The sequence below is a fragment of the Belonocnema kinseyi genome, chromosome 2 (genome assembly GCF_010883055.1).
Source record: "Belonocnema kinseyi isolate 2016_QV_RU_SX_M_011 chromosome 2, B_treatae_v1, whole genome shotgun sequence".
NCBI classification, from domain to species: domain Eukaryota; kingdom Metazoa; phylum Arthropoda; class Insecta; order Hymenoptera; family Cynipidae; genus Belonocnema; species Belonocnema kinseyi.
The window spans coordinates 108,398,518-108,422,212 of NC_046658.1; the positions used below are offsets into that span (position 1 = coordinate 108,398,518).

At 26.2% G+C, this 23,695-nt stretch overlaps 3 protein-coding genes across 4 annotated transcripts in view; 1 reads left to right on the forward strand and 2 right to left on the reverse strand.

Annotated features, from left to right (window-relative positions):
• Positions 1 to 2,996: 2,996 nt before the first annotated feature.
• LOC117168492 lies at positions 2,997 to 8,599 on the reverse strand. Its single transcript, XM_033354195.1, has 3 exons — positions 8,316 to 8,599; positions 6,115 to 6,384; positions 2,997 to 3,189 (listed from the first exon to the last, which is right to left on the reverse strand). The coding sequence occupies exons 1-3, from the start codon at positions 8,526 to 8,528 to the stop codon at positions 3,031 to 3,033; spliced, it is 642 nt and encodes a 213-aa protein (XP_033210086.1). The 5' UTR covers positions 8,529 to 8,599; the 3' UTR covers positions 2,997 to 3,030.
• LOC117168493 (calcium load-activated calcium channel) lies at positions 2,997 to 20,851 on the forward strand. 2 transcript variants are annotated; one of them, XM_033354197.1, is made up of 5 exons: positions 2,997 to 3,434; positions 8,249 to 8,652; positions 14,742 to 14,819; positions 17,472 to 17,791; positions 20,641 to 20,851. In XM_033354197.1, the coding sequence occupies exons 3-5, from the start codon at positions 14,756 to 14,758 to the stop codon at positions 20,731 to 20,733; spliced, it is 477 nt and encodes a 158-aa protein (XP_033210088.1). In that variant the 5' UTR covers positions 2,997 to 3,434; positions 8,249 to 8,652; positions 14,742 to 14,755; the 3' UTR covers positions 20,734 to 20,851. The 2 variants fall into 2 exon arrangements, with proteins under 2 accessions (XP_033210088.1, XP_033210087.1); XM_033354196.1 differs by lacking the exons at positions 2,997 to 3,434; positions 8,249 to 8,652 and adding an exon at positions 14,346 to 14,632.
• A 63-nt stretch (positions 20,852 to 20,914) lies between these two features.
• Positions 20,915 to 23,695, reverse strand: part of LOC117168490 (FAD-dependent oxidoreductase domain-containing protein 1-like) — a 13,673-nt gene continuing 10,892 nt past the window's right edge. Inside the window, exons 6-7 of the mRNA XM_033354193.1 lie at positions 21,570 to 21,726; positions 20,915 to 21,471 (exon numbers count right to left, since the gene is read on the reverse strand). Coding sequence (XP_033210084.1) covers positions 21,217 to 21,471; positions 21,570 to 21,726 — 412 coding nt within the window. The 3' untranslated portion in view covers positions 20,915 to 21,216. The remainder of the gene's footprint in view (positions 21,472 to 21,569; positions 21,727 to 23,695) is intronic.

Below are 23,695 nucleotides of genomic sequence, written 5' to 3' on the forward strand. Positions count from 1 at the left end.
CAAGGAATTATCAAGAGCTTTAAAAATTCTAAGGAATATCAAAAGATTTTAAAGGATTTGAAATATTTTAGGGTACGTTACAAAATTCTAAGAAATTTTAAATAGATTTCAATAATGCAATGTGCCCCAAAGGATTTTAAAGATTTTTAAGTATTTTAAAACCTTCAATGAATTTCGAAGAGCTTTACAAAATTTTAAAGGATTTTCAAAGATTTGAAAGAATTTGAAATATTTTAAGGCTTTTAGTCAATTTTTTTTCTCAAGTAAAATTTTAGTTAATTTTCTTTCAATAAGTTTACTAGTGGGTAAACCACTATTAGATGTTGATCTATACTGTCTCTGAATTTTCGTTAATTATTTTAAAATCTTTTAGTGTTTTTTAAAAGATTCCAAGAAAATTTTAATACATTTCAAGAGCTTTTCAAGATTTTCGGGTATTTTTACAAATTCCATGGAATTTCACAGTTCTTTAAAAAGTTTCAAGGATTTTCAAAATATTTCAAATGCTTTCAAATATTGTAGGGCACTTCAAAAGATTACAAAGAATTTTAAATTGTTAAGTTTCAAGGGATTTAAAAAGATTTCAAAGGATTTTACAATTCTTAGGGCATCTTAGAAAGAAAATTCAAAAAATTTTCAAAAGCTTTACAAATTTCGAAGGGCATTTAAAATATTTGAAAGAGTTTGAAATATCTTACGGTATTTCAAAAGATTTAAAGGAATGTTTTAATTTAATTAATTTAATGACATTTCAAAAGATTTTCCACTTTTTAGGGTACTTAACAAAATTCTAAAGAAATTTTCGAGGAATTTGAAAGGATTTAAAATATTTTAGGTATTTTAAAAAGGTTCGAAGGAAATTATAACTGATTTCAATAATCTGAAGGGATTTTAATGATTTTGAGATATTGGAAAAAAGTGGCATGCAGCTCTAAAAACTCTTCTAGAATTTTTAAAGGTATAGATCGATTTTACAGGATCTATAAGGTTTTAAGATATCTTGAAAGATTCCAAGGGATTTTATGAATATTCAGAGGATTTCAATCAGATTGAATAGAATTTTACATAATTTTATAATATTTTAACGGAATGAAAACAATTTATTCACAAGAAGTTAGGGGTTTTGCAGGTTTTAAAAGATTTTCAAAGATTTTTCGCAATACATTTATAATTCCCTCTGAATTGTTATTAATTTTTCCTAAATTCTTTGGAATTTTCTATAATTTTTCTAAATTCGCTCAAATTAATTTAATTCAATGTATTTTTATAATTTTTGTTTGATTCATTATAAAGTCTTTTAAACTAACTTTTAACTTTGAAGCTTTTCATCCAAATTTTTTAAATGCCATCGAATATTTTCAAACTTATTTGAAACTTACTGAATTTAATTCATTTTTTCATATTTTTGAATTGTTTCCAATGCACTTGATTTTTACTTTAAATTCACCTAGAATTTTTAGTAATTCCATTGAGTTCTTTTGATTTCCTTTAATTTCCTCTTGATTCACTCCAATTATACTGAAACCAATCAAATTGTTTTAATTTTTTATACCTTTTTTCAATTATTTTAATTGTTTTAAATTTAACTTATAGATTTAAATAGTTTTAATGTATTCCAAAGTATTTGAATTCTTTGGAATTCACCTAAATATTTTAATCCACTTGCATTCGTGCGAATTTAGTAAAATTTACTCAATTCAATTATTCTTTATGCATTTGTTATATTTGTAAATATTTTTTTTTATTAAAAATTTAAATTTTTTACATACATTTTTTTTCATTTGTATCTTAAATTCACCTTGAATTTTCAGTAATTTCATCAAGTTATTTTAATTTCCTTGACAGTTTTCTAAACTCATTTCAAACTTAGAAATTCAATCAACTTTTTCATACTTCTGAATTGCTTTCACTTCACTTAAATTTTTTTTATTCGCCTTGAATTTTTATGCATTTCATCGATTTTTTCTATTTTTCCTTAAATTTCTCTAAATATTCACTGGATGATTTTCAATTCTTTTAAATTCAAAAAACACTAGTCATATTATTAATGTATATTAGTCAGTTTTTGTCTCTCTTTTCCAGGTAAATGAGACTGGCAGCCGTGTGAATAATAAATTAACATTTTATACATTTAAATTGAAAATTGTATAATTCCATTCCATGTAAAATTTTATATTAAAAAAGTTACAAGATTAAAATGTTGTTCCTTAAATATTAATTATTTGGGGAAAATGCAAAATTAGTCAGGGAAGACTCAGGGAATTTTTTAAATAAAGTTTTGCGACCACCCTGATTGATGACTTTTCCTTGAAACCTTTGTATGAACGAATTTTTGAGAAAAGACATCCTTAAAGGATTTTAAAAATAATTGTGATCATTTGCATTTAGTTACTTTTAGATCATAATCTTAAGTCCTCCAATATAAAACAGTTCAACTATAAGCCCTTATAATTTGATACGTGACACGAAGGAGATTTAAAAAATAATTATCCTTATTCTACTTATTTAATATAATTTTCGCCTTGAAAGCTCTAGTTTTACCATGGCAACCAGTGCGATTTTTTTAATACTCTTGAATCTAATGAACACGAGGACAGTGGACAGTCATAATATAATTTTCATAAATTGGAATATACAGCAAAATTGAATAGACGGCTAGCTAATATAAATCACATTAGGCTAACTAACTACCACCAAAAATCTAGGATAAAAATCTTTACAAATTACAACTTGAACTTTTCTCTGGTTGCCCAATTTTAATGGTTGTCATTGATCTCCAGATTTTCAGATCGAGGTCTAAATTTCAATCCAGAGGTCATCGATCACCTGTATGACAACTTGCGAAAAAAAAATGTTATAAAAGACAGTCCAGCTCTTTCGTTAAAGTGCACACAATTCCTGCTCGTTTGACGAGAGTGTGCTTAAAATTTAGAGAGCTGTTATTGTCAGACGCTCAACGACGAAACATCAGGTTCATCTACTTTCGTTTACGAATTGCTGCGTACTTTCTGCTTCTCTGTGATGGCTTTTTTAATCCAAAATCTTCACCAAAAGCTGGAGAGCACGATGGGGCGGATCCGGTCTGATGTTTTCATCGATTTCCGAATACGGAATTTCGGCCTCTACTTGAAATCCGTGTTTCAGAAAGACTTTCTGGGAGAAGAGCCCTGTTGCGTCAGCTTTGAAGACCTGAAAGGAGACTCTGCTCTTGAATGACCAGAATTTTGAGGACATGTAACTTTATGTAACATTGTAAGAACACCTTGGCATAACGACAATCACCGCATGCATATTAATCGAAGGGCATGCTGAAACAAAGAGAAAATGTAAGTCGAGTAACGATGGGATATGGATTTAAAAAAATCATGAACGATTCGATACACGAGGGTGGAAATAAATTTAGGTTCGAGATCAGAAAATAGAACACTCAAGAGGTTAGTCCTCGGACTCACGACACTATTGACACATATTTTAACGATGCAACTATTTTAATACTACTTTTTTTTAAATGATACTAATGCTACTATTTTTTGCAAATTGCTTTCGAACATATTTTCAAACTTCTTCGCTGATTGGATAAAATAAAATGCGCCATCTCCAAGTCAATATTACAAAATAAAATTTTGTTGTCATTTGGGGAGATGTTAAAAATATTGAGATTATTCGCGGGATTTTAAAGGACTTGAAAGATTTTTAGGAAATTTCAAACAATATCTGGAATTCTTTGGGGAGTAAATGAAATGGAATGAAATGTCAAATGATTTCTAGAGATTTATTCCGATTTTAACCTAATGTAGATTTTCCCATTTTCTTTTCAGATTCCGGTGGTGTTTGCCGACCTCTTTCAAAATCCATCGTACATTTTTTCATGTTCAAAATTACTAAAATGGTGGCGACTTATTTGAAAATGTAAAAAATCAATTTTTTGTTGAATTTCGTCATTTATATGGAAGACATCCTCTGCGGAACCTTTTTTATTTTTTGAAATATTTTTTAATTTCCCAAATCGTAAAAGTGCAAGAGAAATTTGTTCGAGAACTTTTTTTAGGTGTGCCAACTTTCATCTCAATATATTTTGTATCGTTGGATATTTTTGAGAAAAATTAGAAAATTAGATTTTGTGAAAATCAAATTTTGCATTTTCAAAACAGTCACCGCCATTTTGGTAATTTTGAGATTTAATACCAAATTGCCGACGAATTTTGAAAGAGTAGAATATGCCTGATTTGAGATGGACCCGGCCATGGGATTTTATATTATCTCAGAGGATTTTAAAAATTCAAAATTTTTTTAAGGGATTTTGAAAGATTTCAAGATATTGTACCGAATTTCAAAAGATTTCGAGGCATTTCAGATCAAACAAATTTATAATATTTGAGGGATTCATCGGATTTAAAAAGAAATTGAAATATTACAAAAGATTATATAGAAGTCCTATAGATTTCAAGGAATTCCAAAGTTTTTAGGTTATTTTAAAATGTTTTAAGATTATGGGATTTCAAAAAATGTCTAGGGATTTCGCAAGATTTAGGTATTTGAAAAATTTCAAAGGATTTTAAAGACCATAGTATATTTTAAAAGATTCCAAAGAATTTCATGAGATTTAAAGAAATTACATGGGATTATAAAAAATTTCAGAAGATTGAAAAGTTTGAGGTAGTTTTACAATATTTGAGGAATTCATAGTATTTCAAAAGAAATAAAAATATCAAGAAATTTCATAAGATTTAGGGATTTAAAAAGATGCAAAGGATTTTAAAGATTATATTATATCTTACAAGATTCCGAGGTTTCATGAGATTTCAAATAATTTCGTAGGATTATAAAAAAAAAAACACCAAATTTAAAAGATTTCAAGAAATTTCAAAATGTATTATTCACAATATTTCTAAATTAATTAAAGAGATACCATAGGATTATAAAAAATGTATGTAGATTTCAAGATTTTAGGATATTTTGAGGGGTTGACATTACTAGGGTTCTGATAAATTTTAAGGGATTTTAAAGAGCTTAGGATATTTAAAAACAATGCAAGGAACTTAACGAGATTAAACATTTTTAAGGACTTTCAAAGAATTTAATTGAATTTGAGAAAATTAAATGAAATTTCGATGGACTTTTCGAGCATTTTTTCGTTGAAAATTTAATTATTCCTTTTTTGGTTCAAAATTTCTCTTTTTTCGTTGAAGATTCATCATTTCAGTTAAAAACTCATTCATTTAATTATTTTGATAAAAATTCAACTTTTATGTAGGAAATTCCATAATTTGATTATAATTTGTTTACCTTCTTGACTAAAAAATTTTTCTTGGTTGAAAATTCAAATCTTGCTACAAATGTTATCTTTTTGGTTTAAAATTTCTCTTCTTGTTTGAATATTCAACTACTTGGTTGAATATCTCGCTACTTAATTAAAAATGGACTTTTTTGGTTGAAGATTCATCATTTTAATAAAAAATTTATCTCTTTAGTTGTAAATTAAAAAATTTGGTTGAAAATTCCTTTTTTTTGGGTTGATAATTAATGTTTTTGGTGGAAACTATATATTTTTTTTACTGGAAAAATAATTTTCTTGGTTTAAAGTTGAACAACTTTATTAAAATTAATATTTTTTGTGAAAATTCCTCTCTTTTATTGAAAATGTAAATATTTTGTTGAAAGTTCGTTCTTCTTTTTCTCGAGAGTTAACTTCTTTCACTGGCAATTTTTACGGACTTCATATTTAGAGATTCGTAGAATTTTGAGGAATTTCCAAGGTTTCTTAAAGATTTAAAGTTTTCAAAGCTTCTTGGATATTTAAAAAAGTTTGAACATTTTTTGTCGGGATTTTATGAGAGATGCATATTATATACCAGATTATAAAAATAGTGAACCCCTCGATGTAATATTTAAAACATTGCATGGCGCTATTTTTCTACTATTTCTCAAAATTTATGCTACTATTTGCAGTACCCATATTTTCTGATCTGATAATTTATAAAATTTCAAACACATATATAAATGCAGTGGTATATTTTATTTTAAAAAAACGGAATTAATGTTCCAAAGGCTTGATGAAAATGACACTAAGTGAAACAATAAACATATTGATCCATTTTGTCAATTTTCAAATACCTTGAAACAGGAATTTCTTGCAGTTTCTAAGCTGGCTTTGACTAGCATATTTCCTAAACCTTTTCCACGAAAACGATCGTCGACGCTTAAAATCCGACATTCGAAAAGATCTTCTGCATTGTATTTTGAAAACAAATCAATTTTTTCGTTGACTTTATAGAGGAGACCAAAAATTGTCTTGAATTTTTCGTCACTCATTTCAGCGAGTCGTCTCTCTGCTTCTTCACGCTCGCCTTTTTGTACAATTCCGTTTAGAACGGTACCGGCTATCTAGAATTATAAATTTTTATTTGAATTATAAATTCAGTGTGGCTTAACGTTTAAACAATTGGAATAATTGTTACGTTTAACCATTTAGACATTTAACATGTAAAAAAGTTCATTCGATTCAATTTTTTATCATTTTCGACCAAATTTTCTTTTTTTATTCAAAAATGAATTCCAATGTTTATTTAAACATATTTTTCTTAGTCTATAAACAGCTATAAATTATCCATATTTTTATTTATTTATCACAGGCATCACAGTCCTTCCCCTATTCCGTTTTCGCGGTTTTCCTTTTTAATGCGAACTAAATGAAAACATATAAATGAAAATGTAAATGAAAACATTTTTTAAGAAATTATCGTTTTTGTTTGCAAATTCAACTATTTGGTTGCAATTTTTTTTAATTCAACTGAACAATTGTTTATGGTTGAAAAATCAACTCTTTTGGTGAAAATGTATCCTTTTGCGTGGAAATGTTATCTTTTTTGGTGAAAAATGCCGCTTTTTGTTTAGGAATTTAATTATTTTGATGAAACTTCAACAAATTTATTAAAAATGTACCATTTTCTGTTGGAAATTCAACTGCTATGTAGAAAATTCAAGAATATGATTGAAATTTTGTTTCCTTCCTGTCTGAAAAATCTTTCTTTGTTGAAAATTCATCACATTAGTTAGAAATGTAACTATTCAGTTGAAAATTAATTCTTTCTTTGCTTACAAATTAATGTTTTTGGTTGGAGATGTATGTTTTTTAGTTGAGAATTCAACTATTTCGTTTCAAGTTGAACTACTTTGTTGAGAATTAATGTTTTTAGTTGTAGATGTATCACTTTGGTTGAAAACGAAACTATTTTGTTCAAACTTTTTTTGCTAGATAATTGACATTTTTAGTTGAATATTCTTAATTTTAATTTGAGATTTTCTATCTTCTAATCGAGATTTTATATATATATATATTCTTAAATGCAAATTTATGATTGAAATTAATGAATTTTGGTGGTGGATTCAAATATTTTGTTAAAAATTCGTCTTTTCTTTTGTTGAAAATGTAATTATTTCGTTTTAGGTTGAAAATGTATCTTTTATAGTTGAAAATTCTACTACTGGATTTAAAGCTAAACTGCTTTTTTTTGTAAATTAATGTTTTTATTCGAAGATTCATCTATTTGATTGAAACTGTAACAATTTTTTTTAACTAAACTTTTTTAACTAAAAATGTAACTAACATTTCCGTTTCGGTAGAAAATTAATATTTCTTAGTTGAAAATTCGTCTTTTTGCTTCCAAGATTTATCTCTTTGTGTGGAAATTTCTTATTTTTTAGTGAAAACTGCAACAATTTGAATTAAATTTATCGGTTTTGGTGGATGATTTTAATATTTTGTTAAAAAAAGTTTTCTGGGATTTTAAGAATCCAATTTCGAAAGTTAATTTTTTTATTGCTCAAAATCGTTAAAATAATTTTCGTTGAGAAACAATTTATAAACAAATAACTATCTGATAATTATTGACTTATTTTCAAAATTTAAAACATAATAAAAGAAAATGTTTTCTTTGAAAAAATAATTGACGATTTACCAAAATTAAACAATTTTTAAAAAATTGTTAAGAAGCGACATTGAGAAAAAATACTATTACAAAAGCTATTGATAACATAATTATTTTTTTGTAAGTTTTTAACTTTTTTCCGAAAGAATCATTTTCTTTTATTTCACATCTTAAAATAAAAGAATACTTTTTTCCAGGGGTTTTTTTTTTTTTTTAGTTAGGAATTTTTCGTTTTAGTTATTTGTTTGTTATTTGAATAATACTTATATTATTATTTGAAATTACGTTTCCTTTTTTAATTTTGTTTCATTTGTTTTTAGACAGCCAAGAGGATACTTAATCCTGGAGGAATATTTTTGTTGCCAGGGAAAAATTAAGAATAATTACCATTCCTTTCTGATCGAGGAGCATCCTCGAATATCCTTGTTTCAATGTTTGGAGACAGTGCTGTTCAAGTTCAAAGTGGCAGTCTCCACGTTGACAAAGACCCACGGCTCGATTGAGTGGCTCGTCAGCAAAAAAGTTGAGCCTCAGGTGGTCGATTACGTCGGAAAAACGATTTTCCGGGATCGCGACGACTGTCAACTCCCCGGTCGACATGTTGAAGAACTCTGCGCGATTTTGCGATTTTTAGGCAATATAATGTCTGAAAGACTCTCCATGCGCACGTCACTTCCAGACACAGACGTTTCCATGCGAGTCTGTCCATCCCCGTATGGGTAAGGTGGGTAAGAGTCTATATTGATTGACCCAGTTCAAGGCATCCGTCACACGTTTATTCTGCCCTAGAGACAATTCCATACTCTCATGGATCTCTTGATAACGAGCTAATCAGTGCTGGGTGTCTGCTCACCTGGAAAATCTGAGAAACCTGGAATTGTCACGGAATTTTTGTATACCTGGAATAACCTGGAGATGTCAGGGCATTTTTTTAAGTCAGGGATTTTTTTTGATCAAATATAATTTTGTTTTAAATTGCAAGAAAAAATGGAATAACTGCTTAACTATTTTGTTTGAAATTAATTTTCTTAACTGAAATTTTAACATTTAAATGTCAAATTCGTGTATTTTGTGTATTTTTGAAGATTCATTATTTTAATTGAAAATTCACCTCCTTGATTAAAAAATTGTCTTTTTTGTTGAAATTTGTTGCTCCTGTGGCTGAATATTAATTTTTCTACTGAAGATTTCACTATCAGTTCAAACTTGAAATATTTTGTTGTTGTTTTTTTTTCGAAAATTAACTTTTTTAAATCGAAAGTTTAACTAATTTAATTGAATATTCCATCATTATTTTAATTAATAACTTGTTGCTTAGCTCAAACATGAACTTTTTTCAAGTGAACATATAAATATTCAATTTTTGGTTAAAAAATTATCTTCTTTTTGAAAATTTGTCTATTTTCGTTTAAAATTCAAATATTCCATCGGAAGATTTATCATTTTCATTAATAATTCATCACTTTGTTTGTAAACATAGGGGAAGCCACCCTATAGTAGACAGGAAAAAACCAACAGCATTTAACTGCATTAGCCTGCAAAATAAAGAAAGATTTTCGTTTTTAAATAAATCTTACATATTCATTTGAGTATTCGTATAGAAAAAAATATCGCAAAATCATTCAATTAGTTGTATTAATCATTCTTATCAAACCCAGTGGAAAATTAACTTTTTGGTTGAAATTCCATATTTTGGGTTGGAAATTCAACTGTTTTGTGTACAAAATTCGTCTTTTTGTCTTGAAAATGCAATAATTAGATAAAAAATTGAATGACGTGGTAGAAAATTTAAATGTTTATTAGAAGATTCGTTTTAAAGAATTTTTAATTAATTTTTTCAAGTGGAAATTTAAAGATTCTATTTTTGTTTAAAAACTTGTTATTTAAGTTTAAAAATTCAACTAATTAGTTGAAAATTTATGTCGTTTTTTTTAATTCGTCTTTTTTGATAGAAAAATAATCTTCCCAATTGAAAATTGAACTTTTTGGTTAAAAATTGATGTATACTGAAACTTCATATTTTTGACCTGCAAATTCAACTGTTTTGAATAGAAAGAAGTTTTTGAATAGTTATTTTTGTCTTGAAAATTCAACTATCTTGTAGAAAATTCGTTTTTTTACATTAAAAAAATGTTTTTATCAAAATGTAACTGTGTTAAAAATGGAATTTTTTATTTTAAAAACTCAACTATTCCGTTGAAAGATTCTGTAATTTTTCGAAAATTATTTTTTTTTTAGGAAATCAATCTTCTCGGTTGAAAATTCAACTGTATGTTTAGAAATGTCTTTTTTTTTTGTCCAAAATTTGTCTATTTTGATGAAAACAAATCTTCTTAGTTGAAAATGAAACTATTGCGTTAGAAATGTATGTATTTTGTTGAGAATTCGTCCTTTTTAACAGAAAATTATTCATCTTTGTTGAAAATGTAATTATTTGATTGAAAATTCAACTGCTTTGTAGAAAGCTCGTGTTTTTAGCTTAAAAATTCAATTGTTCGGTTCAAAATTTATGTATTTTATTGATAATTCGTCTTTTATAGTAAAAAATTAACCTTTTTTGGTCAATAATTCATATTTTTTCTTTAAAGTGTAACAGTTTGTTTGCAATTTTTTTCTTTCTCTTGGCTGAAAATCTTCCTAAGTTGAAAATACTTGTCATATTGAAACATCAGCTTTTTTGGTTCAACTATTTCGTTAAAAAATAATTCTTTTGGTTGATGATTCATTATTTCAATTGAAAATTCATCTCCTTCTTTGAAAAATAAGCTTTTTGTTCAAAATTTGTTTTTTCTATGGTTAAAAATTAATTTTTTCACTGAAAATTTCACTATATCAGTTTCGTAATTTATTTTGAAGACGAACTTTTTAAATTGAAAATGTAACTAATCTGATTGAACATTCCATCAGTTTAATTAATAATTAATTTCTTTGGTCGGACATTAAAATTTTCAAGTAAACATTTAACTATTCAATGTTTGGATCAAAAATTATTTTCTGGTTGAAAATTTGTCTATTTTGTTTGAAAAAATAGGGAAAACCATCCTACAGTAGATAGGAAAAATTTCAACATCATTTAAATGCATCATTTTGCAAAAAAAATTAAGAAATTTAAACATTCTATTTTGTTTTAAAGATTCATTATTTTAGTTTAAAAAATCAACTATTTGGTTAAAATTTGATATCGTTTTTAGAAAATTTGTCTTTTTCTGTAGAGAAAAAATATAATCTTCTAGGTTGAAAATGTAACTTTTTAGTTAAAAATGTATGTCTGCTGAAACTTTATATTTTTGAGTTGAAAATTCAACTATTTTTAATAGAAAATTCAACTATCTTGCGGAAGATTGGCTGTTTTATATTACAAATTAATTTTTTCTAACAAAAATTTAATTTTTTCATTTTTCGTTAAAAATTGATCTTCCTAGTTTGAAAATTCAACTATCCCGTTGAAAGATTCTGTAATTTGTGGAAAATTCATTTTTTTTAATCAATCTTTTTGGTTAAGGGTGTATGTATTTTGTTGAGAATTCGTATTTTTTTAGTAGAAAATTAATCTTCTTTGTTGAAAATGTAATTACTTGATTAAAAATTTAACTGTTTTGTAGAAATTTCGTATTTTTAGCTTGAAAATTCCATAATCACCCATGGGTTGAGTAGACACCCCGTGCGTTAAGTAGTAGGGCACCCAATAGGACGGAGCGAAAAACTATTTTCATTTTTTTTTTTTCAAATTTGAAGGGAGCCAAAAAATTGTAGTTTAGTGTCCAGACTTTTCGCTAAAGGTTACAGAAAAAAATAGATGTATCATCATTTTTACATCATTTTTTAATAAATAAAAAGTGGTTTAAAATTAGAATTTACAACTATAATTATCCTTTGAGAACTAAGTAAGAGGGATAAAAATAAAATGGGTTTAACCCAGTCAATTTCAAACTTGCGAAAGTCACATAAACATGATTTCCGGTAGTTAGGAAATTTTTAATCATCATTTGTGACCTTCCGCAAGAAATAGGCCGAAAGGGGAAATTCCGAGTGAAATTTCTGACATTTTAAGCGCAAGTGTTCGGTTTTTTTAACTAAAAAATTCCCCACTTTTCGTCACTTCCAGGACATACGTATAATGTCACAAGATAGAATTTTAAATATTCTAATAAATTATATATATTAAAAATTAAAAGCGTTTGCAATTTAAATTTTGTAATAAAATTTTTAATTTGATGATTTGTAAATATAAATTGATTATGTATTGTTTTAAATATAAAACCTTAAGTCTTAAAAATGTTGAGTTTTAAATTTAAACTTTTAACGTTACAATTTTAATTATAACCTTAAATAAAAAAATCTAACTTTAAAGGATTGAGTTGGAAACTAGGAAAATTTATTGTTTAATTTTTGGTTGAGTTGGGAGAGGGACATTTTATATTTTTTAGATTTTTATCGAGTTGGAAAGGAGGAAGGTTTTCTTATTTTTATCATTTTTATTGAGTGGGAAGGAATTCAATTTGGTTAATTATTTTTATTTCTGAATTGGAAGAGGTACTTTGTTTCTTTTCGACACTTTTATTACATTGGAAGTAATGAAATTTTGGTTATTTATTTTTATTTCTGAATTTCAGGCCAATTTTTTCTTTTTAATATTTTTGTTGAGTGAAGGATTTTTTTATTAATATTTTTTCTCATTTAAAGGAGCGAAGCTTTTTATTTTTAACATTTTTAATGAGTTGGAAAGGATAAAATTTCGGTTTTTCAGTTTTTCTAAACTGGAAGGGGCACTTCGTTTGTTTTCTACACTTTTATTGAGTTCAAAGGGAAGGGATTTTTTTATTTGTAGTATGTTTATTGAGATGAAAAGGGCACTGTTTATTTTAAATCTTTTTTTCTGAATTGCAAAAGGGTAATTTTTTATTTATGATATTTGTATTGATTTGGAAGGGGGGAAATTTCGATTTCCAATTTTAATGAATGGGAAGTGGGGCATTTTTTTATTTTAGGATTGTTATCGAATTGGAAGGGAGGTAATTTTTGTTTTATTTTTTCTGAACTAAAAAAGGAATATTTTTTTTTATTAAAAATTTTGTTTCGAGTAGGAACAATTTTATTCAGTTGGAAGGGCGGAACTTTTTATTATTGATTTATTTTCTAAATTGGAAGAGGCCGATTTTTTCTTTTGAAATTTGTATTACTGCAATGCTGTTTTATTTTTAACATTTTTATTAATGTGAGTTTGAAAGAGAGGATTATTTTTAATTTAAAACATTTAAAATGCTAGTGTGGACTTATATTTTTAAGCAATAATCTTATAACTCTTCAATTCATAACGTTTTTTATTAAGTATGCAGTTTAATGTCATTTAATTCAACATTTTTTAGATTGAAAGTGTTAAAAGGTTCCATTTTATACAAATAAATTATTGGGCATATTTTTAAAACATGATATATTAAATAATTTTAATTAAATAAATTTATTTATTAATATATTATAATATTAGTTTTTTGTAATTAAATATCATTAAATAACACATTTTCAAAAATGTTTAATAAACAAAAAATTATTCTTCAAACTTAAAAATTACCCACTTTTGGTCACTTCCTGCACATACGGATAATGCCACAAGATAGAATAAAGTCTTCGAATTGTTCACTTAAACCATTAAAAATTAAAATCGTACCAAATTGAACATTTTTGATAAAAATTTTTTTAATTTGATAAACTGTAAATGTAGATTGATTAATGATTTTGTAAATTAAAGCAGTTGAAATATTAAATATTATTATAATCTAGTAATACATTAATTAAAATGATCAAATATTCAAAACTAAACAATTTGAAACTGATTTTTTTTAAAATAAAAAGTCTTCAATCGTTAAAATTTCAGAGTGCTAAATTTAAACTTTGAACTGTACAGTTTAGTTGGTCTATTTCGACTAAAGTGATATATGTAATTTAGAATATTTACAAATTTATTAATTAATTCTTTAATTGAGAGCATTGAAAATGAAAGTTTTGGTTTAAATTTTTCGATCAGAAATCTTTTAGAAAAATCTCTCGAATTGTTTATTTTATTTTTGTCAAATTGGAACCGTTAATTAAATACATAGAATGTAAATAGAAATAGAAACTAAATTCGAAATGTATACATGAGCCAGGAACAGAAAATCAAATCGACATTCTATGTACTACTTACTTATTTTATTATTTCACTTTGTTTTTCATTTATCACTTTTTTCCACTTAAATTTGCCGATATTTGAGGTTTTCTAATGTACAAATTAAACGTTTTAATTTATTTAAATAATGTAAAAAATGAAATTACCAATTCTCGCTGAAAATTCAAAGTTGCCGCCTTCAGTGACCGCAGCGCCACTGCGGACTGGATGAAAACAAGTCACGTCACGTGGTGATATCAGTAAACTCCCCATAAATTTCTCTAAAGTTTCATAATTTTCTATCAAAATAGGAAAAGAAACAGGAAGTCTAAAAATGTCTGGTAATCACCACGTCCAGTCCAAGTCGACGTGACGTGACTCGCAAACTGATGACATAAATAATTGTAAATAAAATACTTTTAAATAAACTTGAGTGAAAAGTCTGTTGCAAATCGTTGAAAATATATTACTTGTATTTAGTTTATTATTCTACGTGTCAATATGTGGGCCGATACTATTTTAATCGTATTTATCAGTGTGTGTACAGCCCTTTTGGGTGAAGGTAAAAAATCCTGAATTATTTAGATATTAACAAATTCTTATAATTTTTTACTATGTGAATTTGGAGTTTGGAGGCTAATAATTATGGAAATAATATTTATTATATTCAGGGCTAACATGGTTGATGGTATACAGGGGCGAAAAGTATCAAAAGTTGAAGCAAGAGGTAGAAAAACAGAGCAAAAAATGTAAGTTTCCCGAATTTTCTTAACTTATATAATTTTATCTAGTTTTTCTTCGAAATTAATTAGTTCATTACTCTAAGTATTTATTTATCGAGTGTGGCTACGTATACCGTAATTTCGGTAAAAGTAGCCGGATTTTTTCCTGTATGAATAATCTAGAATAATAACGGGACCGGAAAAAGGGATTATGTTCAGCAAGAGCATTTAAAACTGGTAAGGGAATTTTCGATAAACTGAAATTGAATTAAATTAAATGTTATTATTATGTTAAAAGTCATTCTTTTTGGTTGAGAATTCATCTGTTTTAGTAGAAATTTCATTTTTTTGGGTTAAAAATAATAAGTGTGTATTTAAAAATAAATTTGTTGGTTGTGGATTCAACTATTTTGTTGAAAACTTACCAATTTAAAAAAAAATTCATTTATTTGGTTGAAAATTCGTATTTTTCGGATGAAAAATTCACCTATTTTGGTAGAAATTGCAGCTTTTTTGAAGTCACAATTTTTTTGTTAAAAATAACTGTTTGGTTGAAAGTTTCACAATTTTATTCAAAAGTCATTCCTTTGGAGTGTAAACTGTATTTATTTTTTAATCAAAAAATTATTTTTCTGTTTAACTTTTCTATCATGTTTGAAAAATCATATTTTTTAGTTAAAAATATATCATTTTTCGTTGAAAATTCATGTATTTTTTGTGGAAATGTTCAGTTTCTCGTGGAAAATTCATCTTTTAGGTTGAGTTTTTTGTGTGTAGAATGTTCATAATTTTATTCACAAGTTAATTTATTTATTAGAAAATTCATTTTTTTGGGTTGAAAATTCATCAATTTTGGTAGAAAATGCTATTTTTTGTTAAAAATCGCAAGTGTTTGGTTGAAAATAAATTTATTTACCGTAAGAATTCAACTATTTTATTGAAAATTCTACCATTTTTTTAAAAAGCTGTTGTTTCTGGTTGGAAATTCGTATTTTTGGGCGGAAAATTAATAATTTTTATTATGAATTTTATGTAGTTGAAAATTCGCCTTTTTGGTAAAAAAGTAATTTCAGTGGTTTAAACTTCATCCTTCTAGTTAAAAAATGATTTCTTTTTTTGAAAATTGATCTATTTTGTTGGAATTTCGCTTTTTATTTTGGTTGAAAGTTTATTTTTCTAACTGAAAATTTATCTATTCTATTTTTGATTGAATTTTTATATTGTGGATTAAGATTCATTATTTCAGTTAAAAATTCCTTGTTTAAACTGAAAATTGACCTTCCATTTTTTGTAGAAAATGCATATGTTCTGATAGTATAAAATTGAATTCTTTAGTAACATTTTTTTCCATTCTATTTTTGGTTAAGAATATATAGTTTTTAGTTGAAAATTCATGTATTTTTTGTTAGAAAATTTTTGGGTTACAAATTGAAATGTTTGATTAAAAATTCATAATTCTAGATGAAGCTTCATGATTTTGGTTAAAAATTAATTTCTTTAACTAAACATTCAAAGTATCCCCTTTTTGTGAGGAATTTATATTTTTAATAAAAATTTAAATTTCTTGGTTAAAAATCTAACTGATCTATGTTTGGTTAAAAATTAATTTCTTTGGTAAAATATTCTTTTTTTTTTGGTTGAAAAGTCACCTTTTGGTTTAAAAATTGATGTATTTTGTTAAAATGTTGTATTTTTTTGCATAAAATTAATCTTTTAGGTTTAAGATTCAATTATTTAGTTCAAGGTTCACCATTTTACTTCAAAATTCATTTCTCTAACTAAAAATGTAGCCATTCAATTTTTTAGTGAAATTTTATTTTTTAATAGAAATCTAATTTTTTTGTTAAAAATTCTTTCTTGAATTAAATTTTAATTACTATTTTTGTTGAAAACTTTATTTCTTTTGTACAATATTCTTTTTTTAGGTTGAAAATTTATTTTTGTAACGGGAAATTTAAATGTTATATTTTTGCTTGAAAATTTATCTTTTTTCAGATAAAAATTCGTGCTTTTGTTGAAATTTGTATTTTTTTAGTTAAAAAGTACATGTATTTTTGTAGGAAAGTTATATTTTCAACTCTTTTCAACTCTATATGAAAATTCCTCTTTTTGGTTTGACAATTAGTCTGTTTTGGTTGAGGCTTCAACTAATTTCTTTAAAATACGTATTTTTTGGTGGCAATAACAACTATTACAATTTTCGTTAGGAATTTATTTTTTGTTTTAGAAGATTCATCACTTTGGTTGGAGATTTAACTGTCCTGTTGAAAATTCTCTTAACTGAAATTATATTTCTTCCATTTTTTGTTATAAATTTGTTTTTTAGAGTTGGAAACTCAACTATTTTTTGAATGGCCCCTTTTCAAAAATTCTGTATGACTCTTGTCATTGCGTTTCAAAAAAATTTAGAAACAAAACCTTTTTTTTGTATTAACATTATTGAACTCTTAGGTGTAAAGTTGTTTTTATATCTAAAAGAAAAATTTACATGTGTCCGAAAAATGAAAAATTGGTAAGGGAAGTCGGGGATTAGCCGGATTTTTTTCCGTGCATGTTTCAATGTAATATTCCATATCTTCCTTTTTGTGATTTTTGGAAACTTTATGTGTTCTAAGTTGAAAAATGGAATTTGGTAAAATTAGTGAAACGCCAATTCATAATTAAACTTCTTTTGCATAGTGGAAAAAAGAAAAGAAGTTCATGGAGACACTTTGGACAAACAACAGAAGAAAAAAATTGAACGAGAGGAAGAAAGACTAAAGAATAACAATAGAGACTTGTCTCTCGTAAAAATGAAATCCATGTTTGCGATCGGTTTTGCATTTACTGCCCTTTTGAGCATGTTCAACAGTATTTTTGATGGCAGAGTCGTTGCCCGGCTGCCATTTGTTCCAATTAGTTGGATTCAAGGCCTCTCCCATAGAAATCTCCCTGGAAATGACTACACAGAGTGCTCTTTTATATTTTTATACATTCTGTGTACAATGAGTATAAGACAGGTGAGTTTACACATTTTTATCCCCGAAAATTACATTTTAATCATATAGATTTTCTCGATTCGTATTTTTTTTTTTAATGAAATAATTTAGGGTAGCGGTTTTAATTGAGGACAAAAATCCCCGGTTCTTGCCCGGACAGTAAAAGTTAAACTAACTCTTCTAAATTTGAAACTTAACCATTTTTAATTAAAGCGCTTCATAATTTACTTGTTTAAAATTGAAGCTTTAACTCTTTCAAATTGAATAATTTTCAATTAAATGCCGTTAAACTAAAAAATTTTAAACTTTAATCCATTGTGAAGTTTAAAGATACCTGGTTAAAAAATATAAATCGCCACTGTCATTTAAAATGCCTTAAATTAAAATTACTCCCCCTTTTCAATAGACATATTAGAAAGAAAAAATTTAGCTCTTCCAATTCAGAAAATTAATTAATAACCAAAATTTCCTCTCTTCCAGCTCGAATATAAAATCTTAAAAATATATAAATGTCAGTTCAGAAAAAATATAAAACCAAAAATTTCTCCCTTCCAGCTCGATCCCTCTTCCAATTCAGAAAATTAATTAATCAAAATTTTCTCTCTTCCAGCTCGAATATAAAATCTTAAAAATATATAAATGTCAGTTCAGAAAAAATATAAAAACAAAAATTTCTCCCTTTCAGCTCGATCCCTCTTCCAATTCAGTAAAAATTCCAAATCGAAATTTCCTCCCTTCCATCTCAACAAAAATGTGCTAAATAAAAATATGTAACCAAAAGTCTATTCTTTTTAATTCAATAAAAATTATTATTGCCTCACTTACAACTCATAAAAATGTTTTTAAAAAATCCAATTCATAAAATATTGAAAGCAAAACTTTCTTCCTAACGCGATAAAAATCTGTTGAAAAAAATGTCTCCTCCAATTCAGTAAAAATTGAAATTTCTTGTCTTCCAACTCAATGAAAATCTTATAAATAAAAAATTACCTTCTCCCAATTCAGATGAAATATTTAAAATAAATAGTTTTTCCTTTTAACTCAATAAAAATGCTAATAATAAAAAATGGCCTCTTCCAATTAAGAAAAACAATATTAAAAATGTCCTACCTTCCAAATCAATAAAAATGATGAAAAAAGACGTCTAATTTAGAAATAAAAATAAATATTCAAAATTGTATCCCTTCCAATTTAATATCAACCGAAATTTACTCTTTTCCAACTCAATAAAAATATTACAAATAAAAAATTATCCTTCCAATATCTAATTCATAAAATATTGAAAGCAAACTTTCCTCATTTCCAACTCGATAAAAATCTTAAAAACAAAATAAATGTCTTCAAATCAGTAAATATTCAAAATCGAAATTTCCTCCCTTCCAACTCAACAAAAATGTAATTAATGAAAATAAGTAACCAAAATTTCATCGCTTCTACTTTAATTTATTTAATTTAATTATTAATTATCATAATTTATTTTTATTTAAGAAAAATTGAAACCCGAAATTTCCTCCCTCCCAACTCAATAAAAACTTTTTAATTAAAAAATTATCTTTATTCCAATTAATTAAATATTGAAAAGCAAACTTTCTTCCTTTCCCACTCGATAAAAAAGTAAACGATATAAAATGTCCCCTCTGCCAATTCAAGAGAAATGAAACACTAAAATTTCCTCCCTTCCAACTTAATAAAAATCTTTTAAAAAATGACTTCTAACTCAATAAGAATAGTATAAATAAAAATTACCTCCAATTCAGAAAAAAATATTTAGAATAAAAAGTTCCCCCTTTCAAGTCCATAAAAGTGATAATAATAAAAATTGGCATCTTCCAATGAAGAAAAACAATAATCAAAATGTTCGCTCATCCAACTCATTAAAAATGTTATAAATTAAAAAAAATTGCCTTAAATTCACAGATAAAAGGAAATAACGAAAACTGCATCCCTTCCAAATCAATAAAAATGATAAAAATACAAAAGGGCCTCCTCCAATTCAGCAAAAATTGAAAACCAATATTAACTCCCTTCCAAATCATGAAAAATGTTACAAACAAAAAATTATCCTTCTAATATTCAATTCATAAAATATTGAAAGCAAACTTTTCTCCTTTCCAACTCTATGAAAATCTTGAAAATAAAAAATGTCCTTTTGCCAATATATAAAAAATTAAACACTAAAATGTCCTTGTTTCAAATTCAATAAAAATGTTTAAAATAAAAAAGTTCGTAAAAAAATGAAATACCCTAATTTGTTCCTTTTTTTAAAAAATTGTTCAATGTTATTCATACATCAAAATTTTATACTTTCACTTACAATTTAAAAAATGAAACAATAAAAATCGTACGTTTAAAATTTTTGATTTAGCTTTCTGAAGTTTGAACGATTCAAGACTAGCTAGCTATTTTAAACAATTTAATTTACAATTGTTTAATACTTTTCAATATTTAAAAAAATTGATCTTTTTTTATATTTTTTAATTTAATGGGCTGAAAACGAAATATTTTAGACTGAAACAATATTTGTGTAGAATTTAAAATTGAATACAAGTGTTCAATTATGAAAGTGTCGATTTAAAATTATTTTAAAATTGATAATAGTTTATGAAGATTCAATAAGTCGTAAAATAAATTATCCTTCAATTATAATTAATTTATATTTACAATTAATCCACTTAAAATGTTTTTTATCTACATTTTTCAAAATCAAACTGTTAATTTATGATTGCTAAACTCTTCAAAATTTAATTTTTAAATTATTCGAATTAAAAATTCACGCTTGTATAGTGAATGATTTCGTGATTAAAAAAGTTAAAAGTTGAACATTTTTCTCATTGACCTAATTCAAAAATATTTGAATTTTTTATTTACAGAACATACAGAAAATGCTGGGTTTCGCTCCTTCACGTACAGCAAGTAAACTCAGCGGTGGAATTTTTGGACCCCCACCACAACAATTTAAATAAGTCTTTTATTTGTCTGTCAAGTAATTTTCGTCATCTTTCCCCGAAACTGTTTAATGACTTAAACAGACACAATTTTGTACATATTTTTCCGCTTCGCGAAGACTGTTTATTACTGTAAAAATTAGTGGCATTTAATGTTCAAATTTCCTTGTACAAATGATTTGTCAAAACTCGTGAGTAAAACGTACGCATAATGTGAACAGGCCGTTCTTTTATTTATGAAATTTTACTTTCCTGAGTAGGAAAAAAAACTTTAAACAATAATCTGAAAACTTTTAAAGAAATAAAATGCAATATTATGTATAGAAACCATTACAATAATTATTTTATTCTTAACAGACTCCTACTAGATAGATAACAATAAAGCTCATTTAAAAAATGCAATTTACGCAAGGAAAATAAATTAATTTCCTTCGAAATTTTTCTACGAAAAAATCTAGATAAATAATTCTTCTATTGCTGCCCCAATTGCTTGTAAACTATCTATACCACATTTCTTTCCCTCATAGGTTCTAATGTGATAAACCTATCAAAGGTCAATCTCGTTAAATCTATCGTTGTGAATTCTGAGTCCAAAATTAGTTCTGCAATCGCTCGTCCTATCGCTGGCGATTTTTGAATTCCGTGACCACTGAATCCCGTTGCAAAGTAAAAGTTATGGTAGTAAGGATGAATACCAACGACTCCATTCTGATCATAAGTATTGTATTCGTAATATCCAGCCCATGAAGATTGGACCTAAGAAAAGGGGGGAAAAAAAAAGAATCATTAACTTAGGTATGCTCAATTTCAATTTTTTTTCTCACATTTTTTTTATTGACAAAAAATTAACATACCTTTAAATTCTCGAAATTTTTTACACGATGGGCGAGAACTGGCCAGACGCTTTTCTCAAAGTATTCATGATCCACTTCCAAATCCCCTATTGGGGGTTCTTCTTCTCCCTCAGATGGACATCGTCCACAAATGAAATTCCCTGCTAAACCTTCCCTCCTGAAATTTAATTTTAACGTTTTTAAGTATCATAGTTGTTCAGTAGTTCAATTTTAGGTAGAATTTAAAGAATCTGTTATACTTCAGAACTTTCCACAAGCCCTATCAAATAACTCCAATAGATGGCGCTCCGATCAGATAGGCATGTTTGCGCATTGTTATGTATAGCAAAAATACTAAAATTCATTTAAAACTTGAAATTTTTTATGAATATAAAAGAAAGAACAGAGTTTTCAGTAACAAAAATAAAAGCAGCTGTAGTTAGTAATAAAAAAATGCATGAAAACATGTAATTTAATATGAGCAAAATTGAATATTAAAATAAGTATTTTGAAAACAGTTTGAATGGTATTCATATTTTTCTATTGTTTATTTTGCTAATGTAATTAATTAATTTTATAAGCAATTGTAATAATAATATTTAAACTTTAATAATTAGCGTTATAATATACTTTTTTATTTATTCATCTAGACATTTCCGCTCTCTATAAAATATACATTGACATATAATTTATTTATAATCAGGGTGGCGACTTTAACGGGAAACCGGGAAATTATCAGGGAAACCCCGGGAATTGAATTAAAAACCAGAGAATTTACTTCTGATTTTATCAAAATTAAATTCCGAAAGATTTGAGTAATTTGTCAATTTAGAAAAGTTCTAAATTATAATATATTTTCTGTTTACATTTTTCGTAAAGAATTGACCTTTTCTTCTTGAAAATGCAACTACTTGCGGTTGAAAGCTGAACTTTTTTGTTAAAAAGTAATTTTATTATTAGACAATTTGTGATATTATTTGAAGATCCATATCTTTTTAAAAATATAACTAGTTAATTTAAAACAAATATTTAATTTAAAATTATCTACTCCAGTAGCAAATATAACTATTTTGTGTGGAAAACTGACCTTTTCTAGTTCAAAGTTCAACAATTTGGATGTAATTTTGTCTCTTTAAATTGAAAATTAATTTATTTCGTTGACAATTCAAGTATGTTGTTAAAAAATGTACTTTTTGGTAGAAAATCCACTACTTTTGTAGAAAATGAGTTTTTAGTTTAAAGTTAATCTCCTGATTGAAAAATTCTTCCTTTTTGTTAAAAATTCACGTATTCCAGTTAAATATTTATAATTTTATATTAAAATTAATCTTTTAGCTTGGAAATAAATCTACTTAGTTGAAAAATAAACTTGTCTCTTGAAAATGATTATTTTTTTAATTGAAGATTCTTCATTTTGATTAAACATTCATTTTGTTGGTTGAAAAATGAGATATTTGCTGTTATAGTGTGATGTACAGCCCGGAGCTACACATTTTAATCCTATGATTTTGCACTAATGATTAAAAAAACTTTCAACACAATAAATAATTTACTCGGCTACAAGTTCTTATCGTTCAAATTGTAAATTTAACACATTTTTCTCATAGAAAACACTTTCAATAGGATATTTATCGTTTTTGCACTCTCTTTTTTTAATCTCGGGATAAAGAACTTTTACATTGTGACGAATTTTGACACGGTACAGGGATTTTTAAACTCTTTTCTTCTAAATACCAGTTTTTATTATTTAAATAAATTCCCGTTCCATGTAGAAAATTCAAAAAATAAAGACGATAATTATTTTCACTCATATGCCGGCACCGGTAGTTTATCCACTCCGTATTCTTTAATATATTATTACCATTGATTCATTAAATAATACTAAAAACATCATAATGCATTTCTTGAATTTACCCCTAAAATCCATGAATGTGAATAATAATTCAAACACAATTTCCTTTTATCTTCTTATGCTTAAAATTCAGTGCATAAGTAGGTAAACTAAATGTGGACACATTAAATTTAATTTAAACGACTTTAACCCTTTAAACGGCCAAAACGCCACTACCGGTGCACTGCTTTTCAACGGCCAATAACTAAGACTATTCGACACTAGAAAAAATTGAGACACATATATTTTTATTGCT

Excerpts from the sequence above, each read along its gene's own strand:
- LOC117168492 (XM_033354195.1), bottom strand. The coding sequence starts at position 8,528 with ATGTCGACCGGGGAGTTGACAGTCGTCGCGATCCCGGAAAATCGTTTT. Across the intron at positions 6,385-8,315 it reads TCCTCGATCAGAAAGGAATG|ATAGCCGGTACCGTTCTAAA; the intron begins GTAATTATTCTT and ends TTATAATTCTAG. Across the intron at positions 3,190-6,114 it reads CAAGAAATTCCTGTTTCAAG|GTCTTCAAAGCTGACGCAAC; the intron begins GTATTTGAAAAT and ends GTCTCCTTTCAG.
- LOC117168493 (XM_033354196.1), top strand. The coding sequence starts at position 14,572 with ATGTGGGCCGATACTATTTTAATCGTATTTATCAGTGTGTGTACAGCC. Across the intron at positions 14,633-14,741 it reads TACAGCCCTTTTGGGTGAAG|GGCTAACATGGTTGATGGTA; the intron begins GTAAAAAATCCT and ends TATTATATTCAG. Across the intron at positions 14,820-17,471 it reads AGAAAAACAGAGCAAAAAAT|TGGAAAAAAGAAAAGAAGTT; the intron begins GTAAGTTTCCCG and ends TCTTTTGCATAG.